Source organism: Hippocampus zosterae, chromosome 7 (assembly GCF_025434085.1).
Source record: "Hippocampus zosterae strain Florida chromosome 7, ASM2543408v3, whole genome shotgun sequence".
Lineage (NCBI taxonomy): Eukaryota > Metazoa > Chordata > Actinopteri > Syngnathiformes > Syngnathidae > Hippocampus > Hippocampus zosterae.
Window position 1 is genome coordinate 7285930 of NC_067457.1, and position 24923 is coordinate 7310852.

The 24923-nt window shown below is 44.6% G+C and overlaps 1 protein-coding gene across 2 annotated transcripts; it reads right to left on the bottom strand.

Annotated features, from left to right (window-relative positions):
- Nucleotides 1-118: 118 nt before the first annotated feature.
- Nucleotides 119-24375, bottom strand: pkd1b (polycystic kidney disease 1b). 2 transcript variants are annotated; one of them, XM_052070422.1, is made up of 42 exons: nt 23940-24375; nt 23316-23508; nt 22822-23030; nt 22604-22722; nt 21808-21955; nt 21468-21733; nt 20108-20836; nt 19893-20024; nt 19656-19831; nt 18943-19079; nt 15125-18783; nt 14895-15029; nt 14700-14813; nt 14235-14517; nt 14044-14140; nt 13471-13599; nt 13255-13396; nt 12567-12704; nt 12283-12430; nt 11054-11728; nt 10783-10918; nt 10456-10711; nt 10166-10361; nt 9899-10066; nt 8640-8780; nt 8352-8562; nt 8145-8268; nt 7214-7357; nt 6747-7122; nt 6536-6650; nt 6205-6419; nt 4835-5037; nt 4565-4762; nt 4329-4483; nt 4046-4243; nt 3782-3950; nt 3526-3708; nt 2736-2840; nt 2427-2561; nt 2158-2360; nt 1750-1861; nt 119-1567 (listed from the first exon to the last, which is right to left on the bottom strand). In XM_052070422.1, the coding sequence occupies exons 1-42, from the start codon at nt 24010-24012 to the stop codon at nt 680-682; spliced, it is 12333 nt and encodes a 4110-aa protein (XP_051926382.1). In that variant the 5' UTR covers nt 24013-24375; the 3' UTR covers nt 119-679. The 2 variants fall into 2 exon arrangements, with proteins under 2 accessions (XP_051926382.1, XP_051926381.1); XM_052070421.1 differs by having other exon boundaries at nt 2158-2561.
- Nucleotides 24376-24923: the final 548 nt, after the last annotated feature.

Sequence of the window (24923 nt, forward strand, 5' to 3'; positions counted from 1 at the left end):
AAATACCGGTGGAGCACAGACGGTACGAAATACGCGAGAATAACGATTAAAATGTAACTTGAGTTAATATCTTGGAACGACCAACATTTAGTTCGCTTTTTTAAAATTAAGACTATTGCACATAGTTTTTTCAATTATTTTATGTCGATGTTAAACGTTACAAGGTTCCACGCTATTTTTTTTACATTATTGACAAATATTTCTTGTGACAAGGCATCACATTATTTCAAGTCAAGAATTTCACAAGATATGCCACTACAGTATTATGATTGAGCAACAAATACTGAATGCTAATTAAAAATATAGATTAATGTTGTAAATGATCACACATAAATATATTTCACAATTGTTTTGAATAATTTGAATTTAAAAGTACACAAATGCAATGTAGCAAAATATTAAATGCCTCTCAATAATAGTTTTTTTTTTTTATTTATTTTAAAGATTCTAAAAAGTAAAACTATGTTGAATGTTACAGCAGGATATCAAACTTTCGGATTAGCAAAATGTTAAAAAAAAATGGTATACACTGTATTTCAGAAATACAAAAAATGTAGCATTAAAAAACAAACAAACCCCACCACAAATGTTAATACAAAATGTAAGAAAGTTTGAAACAAACTAAAATCATAATTTTCCATTTATCGAAACATTAAATGGAATTTTGAAGTAGAAATGCTTAGGAAGGTCCCTCGGAGATCCAAGCCTTCCTCTTTTTCGGCGCCCCATCACTGATACGTCTCCTTATGCCCTCTTCGCTATTTGGTCTGACGAAGGGGAGCGCGCTACTTCCACATGGGGCAACTCCACCTTGTTTTAGCCACAACCTTTGAGCTGCATCGGCTGAGTGAGAACTTCCAGAATGCCACGCTCGCCTCTTGGGAAAACCTGACAAACCAGGAGAATTTACAGGATGCAAACTGGAGTTTCCGATCGTCGGCTTTGCTGCTTCGGCTGGGTCACGAGACGCATGATACTGTAGATGCACTGATTCAGATTCGGAGTGAGAGTTCCGCGTACGTTGGAAGAGGTGAGCCGGTGCAACTGGGGGCTGGATCGTGGAAGGAGTGAAAGGAAACATGGCCGAAATGGAATTTTGTGGATTTGTGTAAAGCAGACCTGTCCTCCTGCGTCTTACTTCACCTTTCGGCCTCCCATCACCCTCATGATCCTTTGGATTTGCTGATTTTTGGAATCTCTCCTCACATGTTTCCTTATTCCTGTTCTTTTTTCTTCTCCTGGACAGAATGTCTTCGAGTTCAATCTCCAGGTTGTTCAAATCCTCAGTTATTTGAGTGACCCGATCAAACTGAGAAAGCAAAGCATTTACACACGGTAGCAGGTGGTCCAGGAAAGGCTGGACGTCAAACCCTTGTTCAGAAAGTGCTGAGTCCTCAGACAGTACAGAGAGGGACGATGACAAGGGACGTGGAGATGAAAAGGAAGGTGAGGAAAAGGAGGAGGAGTGAGATGATGGAAGGGAGGAATAGAGAGTGGAAAGACGAGAGTCCCGAGAGGCTCTGGAAGGAGGAACGTCCATGCCTTCAAATTTCACCCTGTGCCTGAACTACAACAGAATGGAAACAGGCAAGCATCAGTGACATGACGTCACTACTTTTTATATCGACAAGTACTATATGGGGAAAAAAAAATGTTTTACATCCATGACACAAGCATGCAGAGAAACAATGGGTAGGTGCGCTAACCGCTAACACATCATGCCGCACGCCTCGATAAAACAAAACTCACTTCTTTAGCCTTTCTGAGTCCAATCCACAGCTTGAGTCTCTTGATGAAGAACTCCACCATCTCATAATCTTGCGGTTCCGCCGCGGGACGATAAATGTCTGCTTTCTCAGCCCTCGAAAAACACAACACGAGACACGTATGCATCCAAAGTAATCACAAATCTGAACATTTTGGAACTCAATTGTCATTCACCAACATTGCTGTTTCGGTTTTCGTGGGTGAGACTCAAATTGTTTGTTCCATTTTTTTTATGGTCCACATGATAAATTATGGACAGGTGGTTCATAATCTGACATTTAATTGGAAATTAGAACCACTCTGTAATAATCGAGAAGCCATTCAAATGTCGTTTCAGTTGCTCCGGTCATTTCTCAGGGAGGAAAGACAATCACAAATGTTGGACAGTACCTGTACGCCCGAATGAGAACAGCTCCAAAGAATTTAGCCAACAGCCAGACACCTGCACCTGTCAGTAGTGAGCCATACAGAGGTCCGAGAACAGGATGGACCCTGCACAGTCTTTGGAGGCCAAGCCGGCCACGCACAATGGACATCAACGACACAAAAACCTGATGCATCGACAAAAAGCCTTCCACCGACTGTGAGAAGAGCTGAAACCAGAGCAGAGATGTCAAATCCTGTTCTTGTTCATATTTGATTTTTTTTTCCTTTTTTACCGTTTTCCCGAGGTGAGTACTGAACAAAATCAGTAGCATTAAGAGGAAACTTAAGGTCCACAATTCCTTCCAAGCTCTGTTCAGGACTCGGATGATCACAACCCACCTCCGCACAAATCTTAAGGTGCCCAACAGCTGGAAAACAGAATGATGAAGGGTGTATTTAAATCATTCAGTACCAGCCAATTCTAGACCAAGTCCGAAAAAAACGTTTAAAATCGTCTTTGGGAGTGAATGAACTAATACTACATAAAACCACATGTCGCCCCAATTATGTCGGTGTTATGGAGAAATGCGGCTCCCAGTTACCTTTAGGACCAGGAAAGTCAGTAAGACAGCTGCACATTGAGAAGACTTCTGAGCCAGTCGAGCAGCGCCATGGAAGTTGACGAAGCTGTCAGGCTGTGTCCGCAGCTACATCGTAGGAGAGGATCAGATGCACATTAAAGGATCAAAAATATAATATAAATCAGAACTGCATCCATCCATTTTCTGAACCGCTTCATCCTCACAAAGGTCGCGGGGCGTGCTGGAGCCTATCCCAGCCGTCTTCAGGCAGTAGGTGGGGGACACCCTGAACTCGTTGCCAGCAAATCGCAGGGCACACATCGACAAACAATAACCATTCTTGCTCAGAATTACAACTCGGGACAATTTGGAGTGTTCAATCAGCCTTGTCATGCATGTTTTTGGAATGTGTGAGGAAGCTGGAATACCCAGAGAAAACCCACGCAGGCCCGGGGAGAACATGCAAACTCCACATATGGAGGCCGGAGCTGGAATTGAACCCGGTACCTCTGCACTGTGAGGTCGACGCGCTAACCACTGGAGTACCGGGCCACACCAAAACTGCATAATTATTTTTCACCCCGCATCAGTGCAGATGACATTTATTGGCTAGGACAGACTGGGTTTCTCAATTCTATCAACAACAATAAAAGCACAAAAATTAGGCCTGATTACTGCTACGTTTGCCCTGTGAAACCATGCTGCCTCTCATAGGTCGGTCTCGAGCCTGCGCCGGCCTTCTCATTGTGTCAAGGAATGGGAATGAAGTTATATCTCAGAATGTGCTCGTATTGTTTGATCATACATTTACCTGGGAAACACAGGAAGTGGACTGAGCGCGAAAACAGAGATGGAGCACACTTGTCGCCAAAGACAACGCGGCCAACAGAAGCTGGAGCCAGTGTTTGCCTTGAGACGGATATTGAGCACGCTCACTCGCCATCGATCGCAATTCCCCAATTAATATGAGGAGGGCAGAACCGAGAAGGAAAACCTGTCAAAAATGAAACCGGATCGTTCTTATAACCGACTTGAGTTTGAAAGTTGACGCCTTGGGTCGGTTTTACCGTCAGGACCAGATGGAGGTCTAAGCCTTCATGAGACGATGGGATTAGGAGCGGATAGATGGACAGGGAGGAAGTGATTCTTTGGGTGAAATCAAGTTGGATGGATAGACATAGACATAATCTCGACTCTCTGTGGTATTGCGTAAAATCCAAAGAGAAGCTTTTGAGTCTAAGGAAGAAAAACAAAAAGGGCAAATAGCATAATTAGCATCAAATGCTAAACATTTTTGACCTTTTGGGAGATGACACAGTCAATCTACTCACTGCTTCATGCAAACGCCTCCCATTAGTAGCTCGGACAGGGCTTGATGTGTCGCCATGCTGCTGTTTCCAAGCGTGACCTGTTTCTGGCCCAGTGTGTGCGCGTACAAGAGACGTGGCGACCCAACAAGGCGGAGCAGCGGGTTTTGGTGCAGATTTGTCACCAAGGTGCTGTTCATCCACTGCCCGGCATCTAAACAGCTACATTAGAAGCGACACAAACCGCAACGTTCCTCACAATTTGCTTTGCTTTCCCGGTCTGATTATACAAAAGTGGCATGCTGACTTTCTGATAGATGTTAGATTCGGGCTGCCCAACGGAGCGGTGTGAAGCTGGCGTCCAACAGCCAAGTGCAACTGTCTGCCCTGCCTTCTTTCCACGCTGTCCTGGTAGTTCACCATGAGCACCAGCAACAGAAACAGCAGCTGGAACGCACAATGCTTCAAAAGAGATGAAAACGGCAGTTCAAAAAAAAAAAAAAAAGCATGAAAGCCAGATGGGTTTTTTTTTTCTTTTCTCACCCTCATGAGTGACTTCAGCGCACGGACTTTCCGAGCCTCCTCTTTAGCCTGCAGCAGTCCGTAGCCGCAGGGTGGTCGTACCTTCCCACCCTCTTCTAATAATGATCTCGCCACTGTGGTCTCCCGGGCGAGTTGGTCCTCCACCTCTGGATCCACAGGTCGCCAAATGGCGGTGCAGATCAAGGCCTGAATGCACACCTAATGGAGATAGAATTTCCGCTGAAGTTCCGACTAAGAAGGACGATGGACCAGTCGGTGATGAAACCGAACCTTGAGAGGTTCCAGCAGGAGAGCAGAGGCGAGGAAGGCAGAGAGCGCGGATACGAGCCACATGAGGACAACTGTTCTGGAGAAGAAGCTGCCGTAGATTCCGACGAGAACCAGGCATGCTGCGATCACCGCAGCCACGAGAGGGTAGATCACGCACAACACCCAGGGAGGAAGCAGCCAGCTGGGCCGACCTCGAGCGATGCCTAAAGCGGGGTACAGATTTTTGAACATTTTAGCATGGCGCGTGTAGACTGCTGGAAATGACTGCGAAAACAAAAGTTAGAATTAGAAGCGGGGAAAAAAATGAATAAGCTACTGTCGGTTAAGTGGTAGATTATTTGGTAACTACACTGCAGTGGCAAACTCTTCTCCATTTTAATTCTATTCCAGTGAAAGACAAAAAAAAAATAATTATCCACCTGTTGCTGAGCCTAACGCCCTTAATTATAAATATACATATTCCACAATTTATACCATTCATTATTATTATAATTTATTCTTACTATTATTACAATGACAGAATCAGCGCAAAAAAAGCCAACTCCAGTAGTCTAAATTACCATATTGGCCCGAATATAAGACGGCCCTGATTACAAGACGACCCCCTTTTTTTCAAGAGTCAAGTTTGAAAAAATACTTTTTGAACACCAAATAAATTTTTATACAGAAAATAATTACAGTGCATCTGAAACAAATGATTATAATATATCCGAGAGAAAAAAGCATTTTATTTTGCCTTATTCAAATCTTAATATCTGAACATTTGAACTAAAGTGCAATCACATTCGTAATTGAATGGCTTCTGGATTTTGAAATGTAAATTACATCATAACTTCTCCTCAGATGCCGGTTAACCTGGCCGATCTTCGACCTGCTTTTCTCCATATTGTCACTATGTTTCTCCATTTTCTGTTATCTCCTCTATTATTTTCTTCTCTTTTCCTTCTTACCGCTATTTTTTATTTTTCTTCTTCGTGCTACCGCTATTTTTATTTTTATACTTCGTGGCAGGGGTTCACTTTGGCCTGGGGAGTCAAGTTCAGCATTCGCTTCAATGATAACTGGCGCCATCTAGCGTCGTGAATGGGTATAATGTCTAGACCCCGAATATAAGACGACCTCCACTTTTTCAGTCTTATTTCAATGCAAAAAAAAAAAAAAAAAAGCGTCTTATATTCGGGCCAATACGGTAGTTGACGTGAATCAATCAAAATGCTTTGGATCAAAGTGTTTGAGTGTCAACATGGTTTCTTCTCACTTATGATTTTCATTATTACCATTATTACTATACATACTATGACTGATTTCTTCATTCAAAGACTTTACTTGGGCTAATTCATTTTTGCATTTCCCCACCCAAGTTCCTGTACCGATGCGTGTGGTGGAGGAGCATCTTGTCGAGTCAGGGGAAGGACTCGGCAGGAAGGTGCTGGCCACAGAGTCCACAGAAAGTACAGATGGACATCGATAGAGTTTTGCCTCGCATTGGGAAGGACCGGAATGTGTCTCGAATGTCAAATATTCCGGCTCACGGTGGTATTTATCATCAGCGTAATCCCACCAACTGCTACACGAGGTGCTCTGGCTGAGAAAAAAAAACAAAACAAAATAAAACAAGAATAACATTTAATTAGATGAATCTCATATTATGGCTTCAGTGATATTAATCAAGAGCAGTGAGATGTACTGTCTTGGCCTTACGTGTTTGAGAACGATGAGGTGGTCGTAGGCGAGTCCCGACCGCTGTCTGAGTTGTTTTTGGAGAAATGCAAAGTGTCCTCTGTTGCTTCTTCTATTGACATCAGAAGATTCTCCTCTGAAAGACAAACACACAGGGAAATATAGTTGCAGCCTTTTGTGCGGAGTGAAATTGATTTACTTTTGTTACAACCTTGGATCAATATTTTCTTACCGGACAGAGTCAAAAAGTTTTTCATATTGTGGTTTTGAGCCTGCAGTGGCTTGGCAGTATCTTGCTCCTGTATAGGGGAGTGATAGTCCACAATGTCTTTTTGGAGGGGATGGAGAAAGGCAGCAGGTGGGTCAGAGGAGGCGCGTGGGGTCAGGTGAAGCTGCATGCGAGCTTTCTTCCTCCTCAGTTGGCGTGTTGCGCACAAAGCAAGCGAGGCATCGCAGAGCTCCAAGTCTTCAGACTCTTTGAGCAGGCTGTCACACGATGCCCAGGAAGTCGCGGTCTCTTCCTGGCATATGTCATCGGTCTGGGGCACCAAACCAGAAGCAGCCCAGAAGTCGAGGATGCTGGAGTCAAAACCTTTGCTCTCCAATAACTTGCAAAAAAAAAAAGAATTCAAGAATAGGCGATCATTAATAAGACCTAGTACTGAAAAGCAGCAGGAAAGTATTTTTGTGTATACTCACAGATGAGGGACTATCTTGGAGTCTGCTGGAGGGTCCAGACAGCGATAAAAAAGATGGCCCTGAAAGTTCTGTTTGGCCGAGGTAGACATCCATCTCCACAGAATAACAAACCGGTGAAGAAGGAACTGACATGTCCACGATAACCTGCATTACAAACACACTCAATGCTAAATGAAGACTCGAAAACGCAGTGACATCCGGTCAGGGTAGGCAAGTGAGGCAGTGCCGCCCCATGCTGCCCCTTCTACTGCAAGTGGAATTAAAAAAAAAAAAAGATCTTATGTTTATATTGCGCGCGGGCACCCGCAGCGGCTCCTCTTGTTGTATGTTGTGAGAGGGAAGACATTTCATCTGTGCTGTATATGGCAAATACAGCGCATTTGACAATAAAGTTGCACTTGAAATACTTGAACTTGAATTCAATGATGTTCCATTATAGTTCTATAGTCTGTGCTTTACATTGATTTTCTCTTTCAATAATTAGCCGAGTGTGTATATTTCCTGTTCAATTACAGTATTGCTCTTCCTGTGCCTCCAGTGACAATTGGGCAGTTGGCGTGAGCACTCAGACGTTGCTGTTCTTCTTTCAATATCGTGTTTAGGCACACATATCTACATTCAACAGTTTGTTTAATGTATTTAATAAATGTGTGGGACAGATACGGTCACTCTCACGGTCAGAAAAGCATCTGAAAATAGGGGCTGGAGTCAAGAGGGTTGCCGGTGCCGGCACGTGCCGGCGTTTTGATCCGTTGGCGAATTGGAAGAAGCCCATAGACTAGAGCAAGATATCAAAGTCAAGGCCCGGGGGCCAGATCTGGCCCGCCACATCATTTCATTTGGCCCGCAAAAGCAAATCAAGTATGTTAAGTTTGACGATGCTTGCTCAACAAATTAGTTGCTGAAGACGAGCTGGACAATGTTACGTTACCTGACTTTGAGATTTTCTAAACAAAAAGCAGATCAAACACTGGAGAGGAAAGAGCAGCACTGCAACAACCATCCCCACAGCGACAGTTTCCATACTGAACAGCAGTTTGGCTGACACTGGTCCACTTGTAGAAACACATCAAATGCAAATTATGTTAATGCTGTTGTTGCATCCATTTCACTGCCTTGATGGTCATTTGGGTCTTACTTATGTCCCTGGGTACCCACGGCCCCATACCACAGTGCACCCGACGCCAGATAGAGATGGAGCATGAGAGCGCTGCAGGTAACTCTCTGAGCTCGGGTAAAAACACTGTGGATGGGGCGTTCCCAGAGCGACAGCCACAGGTGGTGCTCCACCATTCCAAAAATCAACTGGGAGTATAGGATTCGTCGAAATTGGGAAAGCTCTTCCGGACCTGGGAAGAAAGACTCAAACATTTTCGGAGTTGACTTGAGGTTATTTTTTTGCTAGCTGGAAGTCAAGCAATCTTACATGAGGCCAGGATTTCTTTCTCCACTGTACCATTCTTTGGATTTTCCACAGAGAGCCAGTCTTCCACCAGGAAGAAAAACATATGGTCTGTCACAGGGTCCCACACAACCACGTGCTGAACATACCAGGATGGATCCAACCCTACATGGACAGTCAAGTGGAGCGATGTGCAACTCAAATGATGAAGGGGGGCTTTTTAATGTTACTCGGTAATGCATATCATGCACTTCTTAAACAGATTTATGACAACAAATTTGAAACATGGACAAAATACATGTGGCGTATATATATATACAGTATATGTGCAAAATATATGCTCATAATATAAACATTTTCAGAATACATTTTTCGTGGCATGTCTCAAAAAAATCCACAATTCAAAAACAAAGAGAGTGAAGCAAACAACCAAATAACTACACACTAGAATTTTTTCCCCCCGATGCAAAAGGCTCACTTGCATAAAAGAAATCCCAGTCAAGGATGGCGCAAAACAGCTGAACAGCAAAAGCAACATTACGTGCAAGAAATAATTTTGCACATCTTTTTTTTCTCCATAATAATTAACTCACACAAAATGTTTATATTGAGGTTCTGTTTGTCCTGCAAAAATCAGCAAAGAAATTATTAGGCGGGCGAATGTAAATTTTTCCATGAGGTTTACCACCCCGAAAAAAAACTAAAGAAAAACAAAAAATATTAAACATTAAAAAAAATATATATCACAGAGCCCCAATTATTCTGGGGTCCACTGTAGTAGAGGAAAAATGTTCATTAGTTCCCACTGCCATTTGTTTTTATTAACTCATTCAGGAACAGCCAATTCTGGACCAAGTGTGAAAAGACGTTTAAAAACGTCTTTGGGAGTGAATGAGTTAATCAATGGGCCATTCAAAGGGTGGCCGCCAGTTGCCCATCCCTGGAACAGCGCAAGGTCAAGTGTAATCATCTATTTAAGCTTAAGTCTGTTTGCAACAGTGATATGACCTCAAAGGGAAGTGGGAGGAAGCAGGGGAGAACATGAAAATTCCAAACAGGATGGCCAGAGACCAGATCGGAACCCTGAACTTCAGAATTGGGAGGGAGATGTGCTAACCATTAGCCCTCCCTTGAGGTCATCTAATTCAAAATATGAGCATCATTTTAAGGAAAGGAGAAAACCGACTATTATTTTATTCAAGATTGAAGCACGTTTTATTCCATCAGCCCAGGCCAGCATTCAGGAAGAAAACAAGTTGGACCTTTCCGCTCTCCCCACGTACCTGTGTTGTCATGCCAGATGCGAATTTTCCAAACTTCCCCCAATCTGACGTCTGTCTCTAAATGAAACTGGTCGAGGCCGCCACGTTGAAAAGCTCCAACCCTTTGCAGATGACGAGAGCCGCTCTTGTTGACGCCGTACAAACTGATGCCAACATGTGCCGTGGTGCCTGATGGGATAACGTTGGGAATTCCAATTTGCTGTACCGAATTCCGATCCGTGGTTTGCCATGAAACGTGTTACTTTTTATTGTCACTTTTTTGCTGACCTGCTCCGTGCCTCCAACCGGTCTTAACCAGTACCCTGTAGTGGTACGGTCCTTCCCGACCACAAAGCGGCACTTGGCTCAGCCTCAAGCCGTCCAGGTGGTCCAATTTATGGGCAATGAGTCCCACCAGCAGGTGAGTCAGGATCAGGACAGCGCATACAATTGCCACCATCACATTAAGACTGGGATCAGCTGCCTGGAAAGATATGGAGTATAATTCCAAAGGGGAGAGATTTACCGGGTGACTTAACGCTTGTCACTACTCATGTGTGCTGAATTAGACCACATACAGGCGGCAGAAGCACAACTGCCCCCGGGTGAAGAAACAAACTGGCCCCAAACATGGTGAGGTGGTGTGTCAGACAATGCACCGTTTGGAGTGTGGTGCCCTCTAGTGGTTTGAGACCCTCACTACTCCAAGTCCTCCCCTTGAGGCTGTAGTACTGACAAAGAGAGCTGAAGACACATATCGACACGGCAACAGGACCGCCCTGGACCTCGAATGAAGTCAGGCTGAGAGACAGAGTCTTTGCTGTCCGATTTAAACTGCAATGTAGAAAATGTGAAATGACGTCAATTAAAATAATGCATGACGTTGAGAGTCAAAGTGTACTTACAGCGGAGAAAGAAATATTGTTTTCTCCGTGAACGTGTGACGAGGCGAAAGATTGACGATCCACTCTTTCGTGAGAGAATCCTGAGATCCGCTTGTCATTTTTATCTTAACATGGCCCGCGGTCTCTGAAGTAACTCCTAGAGAAGCATGTATTTAACACCTCATAATTAAAACACTCAGATGTATAAGATAGAAATGGCAAATTGCGCGGGAATGATGGGAAATGCCATCATGGAATTGAAATGTCAAAGAAAGATATTCTTATTATTTACCTGGTAACAGGCTGAAGTTGAAAGAGATATATAAACCTGTATTCTCATCCAGGCCGCCCACGTTTCTTATTGTAAAGTTCTGACATTGCTCGAGCGGAAGCGGAACTGTGGTACACGTCCCATTCGTATGTCCATCCACTCTCCCATCCCCACGTGCGTCACGTTTCCCCGCTGGGAACTTGCTCTGCAGGGTGACTCGAATAGCCTGGTCAGGCTCAAGATCTTGGACGGGTATGGGCTCGCCCTGCGGGGTGGTGATCTCCATGGCAACCAGACTGGTCGAGATCGGAGGGTCAGCTGCAGCCAGCAAAGCGTTCGACTCATCCAGACCGAAAATCACCTGCGCCAGTTCTGAGCGCTGACTCTTAAGGTGAGCGGTGAGTGAGACCGGGATTTGAAACGGACATGGCGGAGTTGATAACTGGGAAGGAATTGCGTGCTTCGAGCACAGAAGGTTGGAGGGGTCGCCATAGAAACCAGCTGTACTGATATGAGGCGTGACGAATGAAAGGGGCACCTCGCCAGGACCAGGTGAATGCATCAGGGAGCGCATTAACGCCCCTGCCTGGCTAATTGCTGACAAGGTGATGACCGATGCGGCCTGCAGAGTTCTGGAGTAGTTGTGTTGAGTATTTGAGGCAAAGGTTGATATTGATGCAGATGCCAGAGAGCTACCTGTAAACAAAAACGTGCAAATTGAGATTACAATTTGCATAGTTAATACAGATGATTTGTTTGTTTTTTAAACTCCATCATTCACTCACAAACTCATCTATTTGCTGTTTTTGTGCAATAAAAGTATGACTTTGACAACATTTAGGGGCATCTTGGTGACAAGGAACTCTGAGTGAGTTGAGGAGCTGTCGCTCACTGTTCGGTCATTTTGTAGTCATGATAATTGTAAAATGGATGCTCATATTTTCTGGCGCTATTTAATGAAATAATTTGATTAGTAGGGCATACTCGTGAGTAAATGTAATGAGAAGAATTCACATTCGTTTGAATAAAGAGTGTTCAGATGAAGGCTTTTATTCTGCCGATTCCATCGATGAGATCTGCTTAAATGACGACAAATCACATTCATCAATGTGTTTGTATCCAAAATGTGGAGTTCATTTCTTAAAAAAAAATAAAATAAAAATTCCAACAGGTCTGATAAACTACATTTTCGAAAAAATTGGGAGGAATGGAGAATGAGTGATTGTTGTGTGTGGCCATTGCAACCTTACCTACAATGCGAAGGATATTCTTCCCTGTGTCAAACACTGAAACTCCACCGGCAGGACTTTTGTGTTCTTGCATGACATGAATCATCTTCCCAATTGCTTCGAGAACCTTCTCCTGACAGTCCATGCAAATTAACTCAGCAGGAACAGCCTGGGGAATAAAAAGTAGGGTTACAAACTCTGGTGTATTGTCCTGGACCTTGTGAATGATTCTCGATCGTGACCATTTTTTTTAAAAAATAGGTTTGAATTAATGATGGGATGGAGACAGAAAAGTACATTCGTACAGTGGACTGTACTAAAGCTGAGCTGATTTGGTCAACATCCATCATGGAAGAAACGGGGAGGGAGAGCAAGGCTTTGGTCACATTTTCTCTTATCTCCTTCTTCGTGTTGAGCTCACCAGTACTTTGTCCAGATGCCATCTGTTGGATGAAAGGGTGAAAAAAAATATGTGCTGAAATTGGAAGCAAAGGTAAAGCTTTTGGTTGGTGTCTTTTTTTTTTAACAATCTTGCCATATGAGATCAATGTGTAAATGAACATCATAATGTGATGGGAAATTAGCCATGCATGTACTGAAGAAATGCAATGGAAAAAGGACATTCTTTTTATTTTTGTTGGAGACTGACGACATATTAAGACACAGCTTTGGTTTGAATCCAGCCATTTTTCACTTAACTAATATATAGGTAACGTGACTGAGAAAAAATATTTTTTTAATTTTTTTTTTTTTTTTTGCCCAGCCATGTCCGATTAATAACAAAATGACTAAATAAATCATACTTAGTTTCTTGGTTTTAGATTTATGAAACGTGCTACACCAATCAAGGTTTGATTGACTGACTGATTGATTGACTGATTATCTATGAAACTAAACTACCCCCCGACCTACCCCCCCCCCCCCCCCAGCCACTAAAAAGAGCGTAATATTCTGTCCATCCATGCCTGCGGTCTATCTGGTCTTGGATATTACCTGATTGAGCTGGCTCGTGAGCGCGATGGAATATGGGATGATTTCCTGAGGGTTGCCATGTTGGACAAAGGCCCACATGTCTTTCTGGCTCTTTGTTCGAAGCCACTCAGTGACATTTCCATGACTCTGGACACTCAGAGTTCTGAAAGGTAAAGGGAAGTTTGCCAATACTGTACAATGAAAACGTGGATGTAACTCATTATTGTTGTGAATTACCTGTTTAGAGCAACGACACTTGATCCAAGATTGTCCTCGATGATCAAAATCACTGTGATAAGTGATTTGCTTTGTCCTGGCACAGGAATGCCCACCGGAACGAGGCTGCCAAAAGTTGATCGAGTACCCCTTGGGAAAGAAATAATCCATCTTCACATACTGTACAGCAGGGGTCACCAACGTGGTGCCCGCGAGCACCAGGTAGCCCGTGAGGACCACACCAGTAGCCCGCCAGTGCTAGGATTGTGATTTGCTCGTAGAAATTATGATTTAAAAATGCAAACATGGGCAGTATTATAGATTCTATAGCTACCTATTTAGCTATCTAACTAGCTAGCTACAGTATACGTCTAGCTAGCTAATGTTCTAATATTATTAAATTTAATTTGTACAAATGTTATTTCAGACGCGTATCAATTTGGTAGCCCTTCACACAATCAGGACACATGAAGTAGCTCTCACTCTCAAAAAGTTTGGTGACCCCTGCTGTACAGACTACTGAAAAGTTATTTTTGGATAAGTGACAGCTAAAACGGATGGATGGTTAATTTTCAGTTTTGAGGTTCGGCTTACTTGTACAGCGTGAAAAGAGGGCACATGACGGGATGGCACGGTGCAACCTGAAAGGTATAGATGAGCCCGGAGGAGATGCTTTCGTCATCGCTCCACCCTGCCGTAAAACAGAACATAAAAGTAGATACGTAACGAAAACGGTAATATGTAACGCAGACTTGACAGTGTGACGTGGTGCAGTGCGCGAATACCTGTGCAGTTGAAGGTGACTACAGTCCCCAACGGATGGACGTGGGACTCTGGGTGCAATTCGCACCGACCACCATCAGGGGGCTTGTGAGGTACAACCGTCTGACTGGCACTGCCCCACCTCCCACTTCCGGGGAGAGTCACATTGAGAGTGAAGGTATACGCGTGACCCGACAGCAACGCATCGGAAGGCAACATAAATTTCGGCGAGTGTTTTCTTGCAGAGGGGGCAGCCTTGTCGAGGTCGAATCTCGCGCCTGTCTCATCCTCGGCGCTCCAACTGTACTGTGATGACAGTTGCAAAGCACGGCGCATACAATTCATTTCAAAACCTAATGACTGCAAATCAGCCTCTCCACACTTGTTGAAAAACAACGTGGAGAGATGATGTCCTCCCTTTGAGGTTACACTGAATTGCAAATACTCTCACTTCCCAATTGATCTGCTTAAATAAGTGGAACTCATACCTGAGCATGGTCATCACACTCTCCACAATGCCCGGACAGGATGATGCATGCGTGGCCTGGACAGGATATCCACTCCACAAACACAGGAAGTTGTAGTGCTTCACACACGGTTACCTCAACAGAGGGTAGAAATAAAAAAAATGAAGTCATAGCAAGTGGCTACGTCAGTGAAAAGCCATGCTAGTCAAAACTTACTGTCTGCGTGAAGGATGCCGGCGTCTTTCCCATCTTATTTATGATTAGGGTGAACGCATAAATGGTGTCAGGGTTTAACTGTTTTCTGGGTACCGTCACAATACTACTGTCGCTCTCAATAGAAACTGTGGAATTCTGTGAATTCAAACAAAGGTAGTGAAATTAGTCAAAGCGGAGTGCCGTAGGTTCCAATATCCAACTTAGTATGCTTCGATCGAGAGGCAACCCACCTCTGTGGTGACGGTCCAGCGATACTGGAATGCATCTTCTTCTCCTTGGTCTGCGTCAGGGTCTTGAGATCCACTTCCATCCAGAACGAGGTCAAGGGTGCTTGGCCACAGTCGACGTGAACCTCCCTTGATGACAGCCACCGACGGGGTGCTGACCACGGTGACTTCAGTTTTTCGACGCACAAGCAGAGGGGTCCCTTGGAATGAAAGGGTGAAGAAAAGGCAATACTGTCCCACATCTAGAGAACGCTTTGGGAGATGGAGAAACGGTGACGTCGTACCATTGAGAGGGACTCGCTTCCCAGTCAGGTCCAGATTCTCATCAGTACAATCGGACGCTCTAAACATCTCCCACTGGTATGTTGCCTTGTAGGCAGAGCAGTTAATCGCCACGCTGGCTTCAAAGAAACTCACTCTAGATCTGAAGATAGTTGGCCGGTTCTGGATAAGTGACGCTTGAGGGCTGGAGCACCTCAACGCCACCACGTCTATGCGCAGTTGCGCAGACGTCTGGCTGACACCATTGGAGACGTTGACCAGAACAATGTAAAGCCCAGCGTTGTCAAAAGTATGATTGACTGTACTGAGATCCGAGGGCCAGTCTTTGACAGAGTTCCCAAATGACCACGCGTATCTCAGGTTGCTCCCTCCGCCGTTAATTTTAGCAGAAAATAGCACAACATGTCCAGCAAATATGGGTTCTGAGTGGCAAAGGAGCTGGACTTCCTTCACGGGCCATTCAACTGTCAGAGTTTTGTTTAGCATCTTGGAGCAGACGCCATTGCTTGCCAGCACGCTCAGCAACAGCGAGCCATTGATTGATGGGGTAAAGATGACCGTTTTTCCTTTGAGCCACAAAGGTTCAGTATCTTCCAAGTGAAATATCCAGGTGTAGTTAACCGAAAACTCATTTTGATCATCCACCTCAAAATGAACCTCCTTCAGAGCCTCGATGGCGTGTTGGTCAGGAGTTAAGAGTTTCACGGGTGTTACATTCTCGAAGATCTGAACTCGGGTTGACATCTGTGCGCTGCTCACCTGATTCCAAGCTGTCAGTTGAACAACATGTGTCCCTGCTGGAAGGTTCAATGTGGTGAAAAATCCGTCCACCACATCCTGACGATGCTTCCAGTCTTTAGTTTCAAACATCAAAACAAAGCTTGCATTGCTTCCTCTCCGGATTGCTGGCGTGAAAGTAACTTCCTCCCGAGTACAAAGAGTATCCCTGCTAACGTTGAGGGTGAGGCCTTCGATTCGATCCTGGACGATGACACGGTGTGTCACTTGCTGCCAGTTAATTGCATTGGAGACATTCAAGGACACTCCGTAGACGCCTTCGTGGAGAAAAGTGTAGGTAAACATGGCGTTGCTTTCCGAAAAAATGGCGGTTGTGGCGTTGCTAACTTTCCAGTCCCAGTGCAGATGACTACCTTGGCGGACAACACCTTGGAATGGCACGGCGGTGTTTGTGCTTAGATGAAACGGAAACATCTTGCCACCGATTTGAAAGCTCGCCTCTTTGACTTCCTCTTGGACTGTAAAGATTTTAGTGTCACCGCATCGACTGATTGTGTTCTGAACGAGAACTTTAACCAAACAATCCCCTGAGCTTGTGAACTTGTGACGAAAAAAAGGGGCGTCTGTCTCAAGGCACGCAAGCTCCGAATCCACATACCAAAAGTATTTCAGGTCAGAACCCGTAAGGACCGAAACCGAAATGTGTAAAAACTTCCCCACTGCCGCGATATTTGTCTGTGCAGTTATGCGCGCATCTGTGACCCGTTCCACAGCCACAAAAGAAGCAACGCCGGTGCTCTCGCCCAACATGTTCGAGGCATTTAATTGAATCGTAAGCAGACCAGGGGTTTCGACGACCAACTGAAAACGTTCTCCATCAGCTGGAATCTGATGCTTGATTTTTCTTGGGGTAGCGAGCCATTTATATGTGACATTAGATCCTTTTGTGACGGAAGCGACAAACACCACATCCTCCTGGGTCGGTAAGTATGTCATATTGGTCAATGCAGGACAATCCATGTGAAGACCTTCTATTCTCTCAAAGACTTCAACTAAAATCACAGCTTCTCTTCTGCTCACCAAGTTTCGGGCGATACATCTCACTTGGTACTGTCCTGCTTCGCGAAAAACAAATCGAAACTCTCGAGTTCCCTCTTGTGTTGGAACCAAACCATCCACTGTCCAATAATAGGTGGCGGTCCACTTGTCGTTGCTAACTGCTGTGATAAATGTTTCTTCTCCGACCACGCTGAACGGCTGCTTGGTTTGAAGACTGAAGTCGGAAACGGGATGCAAGACCCTCACCTTAAGGCTCGCCGACTCTCGACTAATTGCGTTAAACGCGGTGGCGGTGACTGTAAAATCACCCGTCGTCGTAAAGACGTGCGACACATTTTGTTGCTGCTTTGTCGGGGAACCATCTCCAAAAACCCAAAACACAGACACATTGCTGCCGGTGCAGCTAGCAACCCAAAATGATGCTGAGGTATTGACCGTCACGGTCTCATTAGCATGCGCCAAAGAGAAATTGCTGACAGGTCTTTGAACGGCGATGCTAGCGCTGGCTGTTTTGCTGCTTACGTTGTTACTCGCCGTGACAAATACTTTTTGAATGCCCTCATCTCTGAAAGTAAAACATTGTTGACTATGTTCTGTCACAGCAGCTTGAATGGAAGCGCTACTGAGCCACTTAAATTGGCAACTCGTTCTCTGCTCCGGAGAAAATAACACGCTGAAACATATTTCATCTCCCGCGGCCGCTGTATCTTGAGACGGCCGCAATAAAATGTCAGTAATTGCCGTTTGAACGCAGACGGTGCTATTGTAGGACGCGGTGCTAAGAGAGCTTTTCACGGTTAAGCTAACGTGGAAAATCCCTGGGCTGGAAAACGTGTGCCTCGCTGCGGATCGCCCTGTCACCACAGTCGCAGGAGTTCCCTCGCCAAACAGCCAATTGAAAACCAGCACGGATACGTTTCCATTCAGCAAGGCCGAAAACTCTGTGTTTCGACCCGTCATGACGCACTCCGTCGGCATCACTCCTATAACAGCTAACCTATAGACAACCACGCTGATCGATTGGTGAGCTTCGCTCACTGAATTCGAGACATTGACCCTCACTGTGTAGTTGCCTTGAAACTTGTAGATTTGCGAAACTGAGCCATCAGCCAGGTGTCTCTGCTCGGATCCATCACCAAAGTCAAAGTCCCAAATAAGCCTCGTACCAGTTGCAACGGTAGCTCTGCAATTTGTAACGGAGCCCAACTCACAGGGTCCGTTGCAACTGACACTCAGTCCGGTTATTTTCTCCAAAACTTCCACCACAAGCCAAGAGGTAAGGATAGAAAGAGTGTTGTTGGCACACAATGTGATGTTGTACGCTCCCGCAGATCTAAAGGTGTGTTTCGCTTTTGGGTCAGAACATTGGACGGCTTTGGATTGGTCACCAAAATTCCAAGTGTAGATGACGTTGTCCACGGCGGGATCGGTGAAGGCTTCCAGGAGATACGTTTCATTGACAATGGCCAACAGAGCGGAGGAGTTAAGGAAAAGGCGTTTTAACAGGTGACGGACGCTAATCTTGATTGACTTGTCTACTTCTTCATACTGGGTGGAAACTCCCACATGAAGGTCGTAGTTCCCTACAATCGTGAAAACCGGATATTTTTCAATTAGCTTGATTCAATAGAAACGACAAAGTCACAGGGGAGATGATGCAACATTTTGTTATTTGCGTCATATAGAACAACAGCACAAAAAATTGAAATAAATATAAGTTATTAATAGACGGGAGTGTTTACCTGGTGCAGTATAGGTGAAGTTCACAGAGTGCCGCACAAAGACTTGTGTCTCTCCTTTTTCTGCAAGCATCTCCATAGTGTCGTATGGAGCAGGCACGGTGTGAAGAACGCCACTGCTACCATCGCCAAAATCCCACCTACATGACAAACAGACATCAACTCGTGTAGGAAGTGATATCAAGTGTAAAAATTATTTGGGAAGGTGAGAGGTAGCCTCCCCACTAGGTGTTTTTTTTTGGTCTCAAGTGGCATATTTGGAAACAGTTGCAGCCAGTGCAATCATGTGGAAGGTATCCAAAATGGTGGTTGGTAGAGGGTATTAATTGGATATCGGCATTAAATCCAAATTAGGCATTTGGACCTGCCGTATAAATCCAGCTTTAGAATCTCCAACTCTCCGTAGCCCTCAAAATCACAAGTAAAAATAAAAAAGCAGGAATAGGTTCAAAATTAAAACAGTGACTTACAATCTACACATAAGCATCGGTATAGGACTCTCAGCAAATACATGACTGACTGTACAGTGCAGGTAATATTTTGGTTCTATTTTTTTTGGACTAACACGTCTCAAAATTATGTATTCTTCATTCTTTGCTAAGTAACATCGTCCTTTCAAATAATCACATTTTTTCTTCCAACTCTTGTGTTGGATCAGTTTAGATTGCAGGTGCAGCGTGTGCCCAGTGAGCGGACATATGAGAAGCATATTTTACCTGAAGGTCGTTGGCAAGGCGATGTCCACTTTGACCCTGAGGGTAAAAAGGTGTGGGGCACCCACGGCAACCACCTGCCTGACGTACATGAACTCAGGCTCGCTCAGTGGCTTCATTTCATCCGCAGTCAGGAGGAGCTGCATGCTCTGGGAGCTCACGGGGTTGGACGCCGTGACCTGTTATTGCAATAAATGATGTTGAAAAAGCACAATGACGACCCTTTCAAAGGTATCTTACCTTGAGTTTATACTCGGCAGGTTTCTTGAACACCACACTATAAGATTCTCCTTCATCGGCAAACGCCTCCAAGTTGTCAATCACCCACGAGAATGTCACAGATGAGCCACTCACCACTTGGGCGGTAAAGGACTGCGAGCACAATGTGAGAAAACGCAAAGAATTGGTCTGCAAAAATTCTTGAAAAGTGACCGACGTGCTTTTTGTAGTCCAACCTGAGGAACGTCAACAAGCGTCCTTTGGTGTCTGCGTGGCTCCACGCTGAGTCCCGACACTGCCTCATAGCTACGCAGCGTCACGGTCAAAGTCTGAGACCTAACGGCGTCTGCCACACTGATATTCAGCATCTGGACCCCCACTGAAGGTGAGACCAGAGTCACGGACGAGAACCACACATCCTCCGAATGCGTCTTGCAGACGGTCAGATCTTCGGGGCAAGACCGGCCGAAGGGGAGTCCAGTACGGAGGACCGGAGACGACCATGAACATGTGACTTTCTCTCCTGATAGTACCGTGACAACAATGAGTGTCGGAACATTGAGTGCAAGGTGGATCTGGTTCTTTTCATCCAGTGGAGGGTGGATGATCCTCAGCCCAAATGTAGATTTCACATGACGAGTCAGGGACTTCGCGTCAGAGGGTGTGGTTGTTTCCAACATCCGCCCTTGCTCAGTTCTTGCTCCATTCAGAGTGTCTTCATAAAGCAATCTCAGGTCACACACCACGCCATCCACCCAGTGTTCGCCTTGGGGCCTGACAGTGAGGCCTCCCTGCCACCAGCCACCCCACGTTGTCCCCAGGAGAGACAGGTAACTCTGTCGCCACGGGGAATTAAGGGGAACTTCGCTGGCGAGGCAGCGCAGAAAGGCTCCGCGGTCGCGCGTGTGTTGAACGGCAACAATATCGTCGGGGTACACATTGACGGCTCCTTCTGGGAGAACAACCTGCAGCAGGGGTATCAAACTAATTTTAGTTGCGGGCCAATTTGGAGTTACATCTTCCATCGGAGGGCCGTTATGACAGTGAAACCACACAATTATCAGTTGTACACAACAAATTAATAGATAACTAGTTTTAAAATAAATCAAGTCAATAAATACTGTTCAAATGAGTGGAAACAGGGTAACAATATTATTGCAAAATATCAAGTTATTTGACTATTTGACATTTTGGTACAGATTTTCGCAAGTTAACACACGTGATTTGCTTTCTAGGGGCTACATAAATAGACCCGGTGGGCCAAATTGGGCCCCCGGGCCTTGAGTTTGACACCTGTGACCTACAGTGATAAACGGCATGCAAGACTGTGTCTCTATTAATTTTTAAAAAATTTAAATTGCAGAAAACTGCGAAATGTGCTACCAGACGGTAAATTATTTTGAAGCGTGAAACTTGGACAGCATGTCGAAAAACATGTTTCAGGATGACGGTTAAATCGGTGGCTTTGTCATACGCAGGGGATGTTTGCCTGGTTAGTTACGTGTTTAAAATCGTTAATAGTAAGGTCATCGATACATTTTGCATGAACATTAATGAGTGAATACGTCATTTAGACGGCACACGTTCGCTACTCACACTTAACGTTTGGAGTCGTGTGACGGGGCTTATTTTCAGCGGTATGTCCGCTACCAAGTGGTATAAAGGTGCAGTCGCTGGATATCTGGGTGGCAACGCAAACCCACGTTCCACTGCCGCCAAGGTGTAAGGCGAACAGGGACGATCGTTGGCAAGGCAGGTTTCGAGAATATGACACCAGTACTGGCCACTGCCGCACCCTCCTGTCGTGTTGCACAGTGGAACCGTTGAGCAGCAACTGAATGGATTCATCAGAGAGCTGCAACCTAAAGGAGCAAAGAGAGTCTATTGCTCCTGGGATGTGTTACATCGACAGAAATCAGGATGACTTGTATTTTACCCGGAGGTACAAGGTGGTAGTTGGGGTTGCAGTAGGGTCGAAGGATTTGAATGCGGGCCGAAGAGGAAGTCGAACTGGGCTGGACCACCAGTTCCAGTGATGTCACTTGCCCGGCATGACTGAACCACAAACCAGGAAACAGCTGCATCTGTGGACCACAAACAGTCACGGTCAAACTGCAGGCCGTCAAAAATGAATCTTTTAAAATCTTTTTGGACAAGTGCTAGTTGTACTTGTAAATATGTGCTGATATTTTTCAGGATTCTGAAACCGTCAAATATTTGACCATCCCGAGTGTATCTGCATTGTTCAAATACTATTTTGTGAAACTCCATCTTATCGATAACCTGCACTTAACCGAACATAGTTTATTCTCATGAGTTACGTTTTTAAAGTACAATTTTTTGCTCTCCAAAGGGGAGCTCACTAAATAAGAACACCATTGCATACGTCAAATGCAATTTTGTGACAAAGAACTATGTTGAACTGAGTTTTGGAATTTCATTTAGACACCCTCCTCCCCCCAAAAATGTGCTTTGACACCATCTTGTGGTGTGTTTTGGCAGTTGCAGAACATTTTCTTCGTTGTCTTCATTCATATTCTCTCAATTGAACCACAATTCTGTGTTACAGAGTCATAAAACACAATTGGAGGGTGTGTGGGGGTGGGGGGGGGGCATCTTCTTAACCTTTTCAGGGTCGGCGGTTACTACAGTAGACAGCTTATCATGTTATGAGGTCTTCTGGTGCCTGCTGTGCCCCGAGTGCAGAGACTCCATCTGGACATTTTACTGACCTCCACTGCAAGTTGTTCAACATCAGGGACAGTTGCTAAGGGAGCAATCTGGATCCGCTGGAAGACGCCAGTAATCAGAACAATTCCCACGACGTAACTCTCCGGTTCTGGTAAAGAATCTGGGGCGTATTTAAAAAAAAAAAAAAGTAGTATAGTCTGGAAAAACTCGAAAATTGTGTTCCAATTTTATACTGTCATACTCAAGCTTCAAATCTTACCAGTTAAGTCATTTTGACAAAAGAAGTGGTATTGTTTAGCACAGGAGATCGTCCTCCACTGTCCGGGCATCCCCAAAGCCATCTGAGTGCATACTTCATGTTTGTCCCTGCCTCCATTGCGCCATGGAGGACCGGTTGACTCCACAAACCCGGCCTTGTGTCGTATATCTTCACTTACTCCCCGAATCCAAACCCACTCCGTTTTTTTTCTGGACAAAGAAAATGCACGTCTTAGCAAGGAGTTTTGCAAAAGTGTGACGACACGTATTGCATCACACATATGGATTGCGCATGTCGCTTTCAAGGTTTTCACTAGATAATTCACCCTTTTCTCAATGGCAAAAAATAAAATAAAAAATCACTGGGGGAAAAAAAAAATTGGGGAAACAACTCCAAAATTCAAATTGGTGTATTTTGAGATTGCACCCTGAATCCGTTTTATCTCAAATGGAATGACACAAAGAACCCATTTTCGAGTTCTTTTGATTACTCACACTGGGAAGAAATGGTGGAGGAAGCTTTGCAGCTCCAAAGTGTCGGCAACTGCCACACATCCTCCGCGAGTCCGCTGACAGGAAGCCAAAGCCTCAGACCACGTGGACGTCTTCTCAGAGAGCCAGAAGCATCGCAGGCTGGGCAGGTGGACGTGAGCACCTTCGGGACAGGAACTGACTTGTGCGGGGCGGCCTTCACATTCACACGCAAAAAAAAATGAACGATTGAGCACACGCATCATCAACTATTCAAAATGATTGTATCCTCAGGCAGTAATGTACAATGATTATTTCAATGTCAATTCAGTGTTTAAGGCTCTAAATACTTGGCCGTCTTATTTCTGAAATGAACAGAATGTATCAAAAACGGAATGACAGTGCCTAGAAAATAGCTGTGTCATTGAGAAAGAGCCAAACCCGAATGAAATTAATTCTATTTGTGTATCAACATCAGAGTGCAATGCAGCTGCTCATCCATGTTGAAAGCTGATGCAGATCCCAACTTATTGGGTGAAAGGAGGACAAGACCCGGGGCTGGTCCCCACTCGCTAATACCTGCCCAATGACATAAACAGAGCTTTAAAAATAGCCACCGCAATTTAAGTTCAACAACAAACTTCTCACCTCGTGATGTGCTGATCAAAAGCATGAAAATAATCTTCCACGCCTGCTTCCGTGGAGTCGGTATGACTCTCATCTTGCTCGGTATGAGGCGCAAAAGAAACAGCTCCGAATAACTCGACTTCCCTTACATCTTCAGTGCAGTTTTAGAGGAAAAAAGTAACAAGCCTATCCAATTATCTTGCTTCCCACTCTCCGCCATCTTCAACCTGATGTTGTTTCTTTACCCACTAACAATAATGTCCTGTGTCTTCCCACAGTCATGCCACAATCAGTTGTGTTGGTGTGTCTGTTCAAAAAGCCTCTTCACAGCGCCTGGGTGACATTTTACTTTGTCTCTCAGCAACAGCCATAGAAAGAAGCAGACTGGACAGAGGAGGCCCACACAGCTCATTAGCAAGTTGTAAACCCTCATGGACAGACACAACGTCGCACAAGGTACAAAGGGGGGCAACCGAGTTTGTACCAAAAAAAAAAAATATATATATACTGTATATATATATATATACAGTATATACACAAACATACACACACCTCATCACTAACCAAACTGTGACGCACGTACAAAAAAAAGGCCTGTTTTTTTTTTTTTTTTAATGAAAGGATGCCATTGCTGTTGCCTGGAGAGAGAGAGGGGGCATAAAGTTGAAGGGGGTGAGAAAGCAAACCTGAGCTGGAAAGTTTCAGTCCATCGCCAAGGAAACAATTGCGTTTTTGTTCTGATGGATCTGATTGAGATGCTATCTTATCGTTGTTATCAACCTTAATATCTCAAGTAACAATTCTAGGACACCGCACTGTCAGATTGACACTTCCATGCAGTCAATCAGTGGTGAAAATGTAACTGATGAGCCGATAGTATCACTTTCAATATTTTAATGTCCACTTATAGTATCATTTTAAATATATTCATGTCCAGATTTTTTTCAAAAAACCTAGTATTAGACGTATTTTTTTTAAATTGTATGTAATTTGTATTTTCTTTCG

What these genes read in the sequence shown, in the direction of transcription:
- pkd1b (XM_052070421.1), bottom strand. Translation starts at nt 24,012, where the DNA reads ATGAGAGTCATACCGACTCCACGGAAGCAGGCGTGGAAGATTATTTTC. An exon ending in CCTCTTTTCACGCTGTACAA is followed by an intron (nt 13,600 to 14,043) that starts GTAAGCCGAACC and finishes TTCTTTCCCAAG; the next exon opens with GGGTACTCGATCAACTTTTG. An exon ending in CCACTTCCTGTGTTTCCCAG is followed by an intron (nt 2,841 to 3,525) that starts GTAAATGTATGA and finishes CCTACGATGTAG; the next exon opens with CTGCGGACACAGCCTGACAG.